A 4872-nucleotide genomic window follows, 5' to 3' on the forward strand; every position below is an offset into this window, starting at 1 on the left:
CGCCAGGGATCAAACTCAGAAGCTTCCACTTGTGAGGCAGCTATGGTACCACTGAACTAAATCTCCAGCCCATACAAGTTTTTCTTTTTCTTGAAGTGTATATACATTTTTTGGTGAACTCTGTATATTTTTAAAAACAGCAGCAACTACTACAAAAAGCTGAACAGAGGAGAATGGCTTATTCTTCACAGCAATGTGATAGTAGAAGGGATGTGGGATACTGTGCATGAAAAAGTTTGGTTAGTGTCATCCTGTACTGTTGATATCATAGAACACAGATTTTAATAAGGAGCTTTTATGCCCAATGCTTTATTCACCATCCTGCTTTACATTAGAGATCCAATCTCATATTTATATCACAGGATGCTACTGTTGACTTTGAGAATGAATGAATCTGTTTTAACATGAAAAGAACTCACTGAAATTTGGTGGGGTTAATGTTTCTAACAAAACTTAAACTTGTTAGTGTTTTAAATTAGTGTACTCTTGGCAATAATATAACTTCCTGTAGCTCAGAGAAATGATTTTAAATGAGACTATAAAAGAGATCAAAAGGCTTGGACATCAATTAGTTCACAAACTACTTATATATTATGTGAGCATAAAAGAATCAAACATATGGATTAAATTTCTATTAAAATAGAGTTCAGTTCTTAAATAAAGGAGCAGAAGGCTTTAGGAGAGTCATTTGGCTATTTCAGATCTTAACATTTGAGTAGTTCAAACTGCATAAAACACTAAATGCTAATGAGTATTCTTCTCTCTTGAAAATTTAATGACACAATAAAAAGTTTAGAATTGTAACCAGGAGATGATTAGGGAAGAGGGGAAGGTGGAAGAACCTGTCTCGTATCACCTGGAAGAAACCGACAGTTCATTTTGGGTTTACAGCAGTCACTTATTCCCACAACTTTTGCTCTGGTGTGGGTAGGACGCACACACAGGGGCCCTGGCAAACTGGATGTATGGCTGTTTATTTATTTCAAATCTCTATAAACTCATATATTAACCAGACCAACTGTCTGACTAGAAATCAAGTTTGGGTTTATTTGTTTGTTTGTTTGTTTGTTTTTGGTGCATAGGGTTATCTTTGTCACTCTAGGAGAGAATAAAAGTAATTTTTCCCAGGTATTTTTTGTTGTTTTAAAATCTAACTGCAAGCTACAACCTTAGAAAAGATATGGGAGGAAGCATTGTGGTATAATAGGAAAGGGCATAGATGACCTTTAACTGCCGATGAACTGAATTTGAAGCCTGCTTTGAACACTAATCAGTTTTGTCATTTTGGAAATAAACAGCAATTATGACCACTAATGCAATAGTGAATACTGAGATGACAGATGAAAAAAACTCTTTCGGACCCTTATGAGGATTACAATCTTTGGAAATTAAGAAGCATGGATTGGCAAAAATGTCAAAAGAGTATTGGAAAGCTCAAGAAAGGCTCCCAATATAAACTCTTTCGTAATAAATACCTTGTACAATTTTGCAATGAAATGAACATATCTGAACATCATTCTCATCTTGTCATTAGTTTCATTATTTGTGTCACTGTAAGAAATGCCTTTCCATTTATGTATTCTTTTCTTTCTGAATATGGTCCCACAACACAAATCCACAGGCTTATCCAGGTGTGGTGGCACCTGTTATTTGAGGAGCTGAAATTGGAGGATTGAAACTTTGAGGGCAGCTGGCACAATTTAGCAAGAACCTGTCTCAAAAGTTTTTTTTAATTAAAGGAAAAAAACATAAAAAGAAAAAGAAAAGAAAGAAAGCAATAGGTTTTAGTTACTTAAGCAGTTGTATTCTTAATCCTGGCATTCTGGGCGCTCAAGGCAGGAGGAATGCAAGTTTGAGCCTAGGATGGGCAACTGAACAACTTAGCAAAGTCCTGTCTCAAAATAAAAAATAAAGAGATGGGAATGTAGCTCAGTGTGAAAGCCCTGGGGAAAATGTGCTGTACTACAAAAACAAAAACAGAAACCAAACCAAACAAAACAAAATATAACAGTTGTATTTCTTTTTTGCCTTTTTGTCCAGTTGACAACTTTTCATGAGGAATAGAATAAAAAATTAAGATTAGGGTTAGAGTGAAATATGAGTTAGAACAAAGATTTCCTTCCTTGGAATGTAAAAGGCAAAAGGGAGAATCAAATACCTTCAGAATTCTCTGGGCAACAAGTTTGTTATAAAGCACTTTGAACACTCTTCCATTGACTAAGTGTGATAATAAAATTTTAGGCAAGTTAAAGAAAAACTGGCACAAAATTTTCATCTGATAGAAAAAGATAAACAAAACAAAACAAAAACAAAAAGACAATAGCCCCATATTGTCTTCAACCAGAAATATGCCCTCTGGAGACACATTGATATAGGTGATTATTCTGACATTTTGCACTGCACCATATAAAGGAGGCTTTTACAAATGAAGAACACTTTCACCTAGAACTGATGCCAACATTAATAACTTAAGTATTTCAGTGTCTCATGGCCAAAGTTCCATATTTTAGCTACCTTAGCAAGAAAACCCAAGAAAATCAATTTGCATCTAAAAGCTCCTTCATAGAGTTGGCTTGGTTTTGTGGCAAACATTCAAGCTTGCTTCGAGAAGCAGAAGTTGAAGGCTGCTTCACAGAGGATTGCTTGGTCCCAGCTGAATAACCTGCTGGCATCCACTGTTAGAGTGGTAAGCAGATTATGGGTAAGAAGATATTAATATTCTGATTAAACATTTTAAAACCTCATACCGCTATTTTAAAAATAATTGCACTTCTCTCAGAGAACTAACACTTACCCTTCCAAAGCCACTTTTGCCTTAATTTCTATATATTCATGGTCTTAAAATCTCTATGCATAGTTTATTTCCTAGAATCAAAACATTCCCCCTCCATTACCTTAACTGCAATATCTAAATCCATGAGAATGTATGATTTTCCTGGACAATCTTAGTAGTTTTCAATCTTGTGTAGTGCTTTTGTTCCTTCATAAATCTCCTTATGAAAAAAGATAGAGCTGCAGTCATCTTTGGTCTCAGCTTCTATAAAAACCCAGCACAGTCTTGGCAGCCCTCCTGGAGAGACTTCTTGTTTCCTGAGGATCTACTGAGTTCACAAACTTAACAAACTTAACTAGCAGATGCCATGCAGGAGACATTTGCAGTATGCATTCTGAAGTTATGAAGCAACTGAAGTTTACTAGACCACAAGAATTTCCCCAACACCAACCATCATATAGATTATACAGTTAAGCACAATAGCAAGAGAAAGTTATTAATTGTTATTAATTAAAGTCTACTATGATGCACATACAAGTCTTCAAACATCAACAGTCAAAATTACTGAGTGACCACAATTTATTTCTGGGTCCAGACAGAAAAGCCTGTTTATTTCTTGGGGGCTTACTAAATGGAGCCACTGTGCTAGAGTGAAAATATGGGATGAACATTTTATGCTCACCACAGTAGGTAGTAGAATCATCTGTGAGGCCTACTTCTAATTTAGTTAGCTTGATAAAGACTCTGCCCAAGGTAATATACACTTGGGCTTCTGCTCCAGAATGCTGTCAGGCTGATGGGGAGATGTGGTTGCCTAGGTTTAAGGTCAGAACACCAGCAAACTACTAGTTCTACAATCTAAATAGCAAGGATGAAGGGCTGAGAAAGTTAATTCTTCAGTGTCACTTGCAGTATCCTTTCCTGTCTAGGCTCCAGACTTTTTTTTCTACAATTGCCTTCTACTCCTGTGGTCATTATTCATGTCAAGAGATATCCCTGTGCTTCGGACAAGATCCAAAGACTCCACTCATGGTCACCTCCGAGGTCCTTCCCATCATAATTCCCTACGTCCCTGAGGTGTCGTCTAGGAGCTCACACCTTGGCAAAGGAGGCCTAAATCCTGAACTGCCCAGGCACTGTCCCGTGGATTTGGACATCTTCCCCTTTTTGGGGCAGTATGATAAAGCCACTAAAGGGGCTCAAAGCTTCTGAGGTTGGCTCTGAGGCACACAGCATAGCACTCACTGCACCCATGGCCCTTTAAGGAGAAGGCTTCATGGAGCAGGCACAGGGCTGGCTAAGGATGGGATGGCTTTCTGACCTAAGTAAGGATTCTTAAGGACCCCTTGGCTCAGCACAATCACCTCTCTTCCTCTGATTTATAGGCAATTTATTCCCCAAAGCAGACAACTCCAAAGTGAAGAGTGCCTGATCTGCAGCTGGACAGGGGTTGCGGGTTGCTTGTTGCTTGTGCCAACAGCTGTTTACCGGTTTTCCTGCAAATCTTGTCCTTCAGCCCCCAACGTCTTGGTCTCCCAGAGCTTTGGCTACACTTCCTTGACTCTCCCGTCGTCGGTTACTCACCCAGTGGACACATTCCGCTTGGGGAAGGCTAAGTCGGGAGAGAAGCAGCTCTCCAGCGGGGCACTTACTCTCTGGGGTGGGAAGGGATGGCGGCACAACAGAGCAGGCAAGATGAGCCTCGCAGGTGACCCTGCGGTCCTGCGGCCAGCGTGGAGCACCGGAGCTGTGAGCGCGCGGCGGGGCCCAAGGGCTGTCAACGAGGCCCCTGGCGCGGGGCTGAGAGCGAGCGCGGGAGGCGCGGCCAGACACTTCCCACCCCTCGGGTCCGAAGTCTGGGGACACCGACCTGCCAGCCGTCTCTCCCGCACGTTTTTCCACAGCAGATCCCAGGCTCTGGCCGTGGAGTCCCGTAACTGCTCGCTGATTGATCTCCGGAGGGGCGTGTGGAGAGCTCCGCGTCTGCTGATCATTTTGGATCCGTCCGCATAACGACCGGTGGTCTTGCCACCTCCACTCCCGCGTGGCCCGCGCGGCTCAGGCGCCTGGCGACTCGAGAGTCCAGACGGGGCGCTCTG

At 41.2% G+C, this 4872-nt stretch overlaps 1 protein-coding gene across 2 annotated transcripts in view; it reads right to left on the reverse strand.

Moving 5' to 3' along the window:
* Stard13 (StAR related lipid transfer domain containing 13) overlaps window positions 1-4858 on the reverse strand; it is a 223522-nt gene extending 218664 nt beyond the window's left edge. Inside the window, exon 1 of one of the 2 annotated variants that reach the window (XM_010623914.3) lies at window positions 4644-4858. In XM_010623914.3, coding sequence (XP_010622216.1) covers window positions 4644-4767 — 124 coding nt within the window. In that variant the 5' untranslated portion in view covers window positions 4768-4858. Of the gene's footprint in view, window positions 1-4425; window positions 4532-4643 lie in introns of those variants that run through there. The other variant, XM_033759866.1, reaches the window with a different exon arrangement.
* Window positions 4859-4872: the final 14 nt, after the last annotated feature.

Source organism: Fukomys damarensis, unplaced genomic scaffold, assembly GCF_012274545.1.
Source record: "Fukomys damarensis isolate Sample0158 unplaced genomic scaffold, DMR_v1.0_HiC HiC_scaffold_38, whole genome shotgun sequence".
Classification (NCBI taxonomy): domain Eukaryota; kingdom Metazoa; phylum Chordata; class Mammalia; order Rodentia; family Bathyergidae; genus Fukomys; species Fukomys damarensis.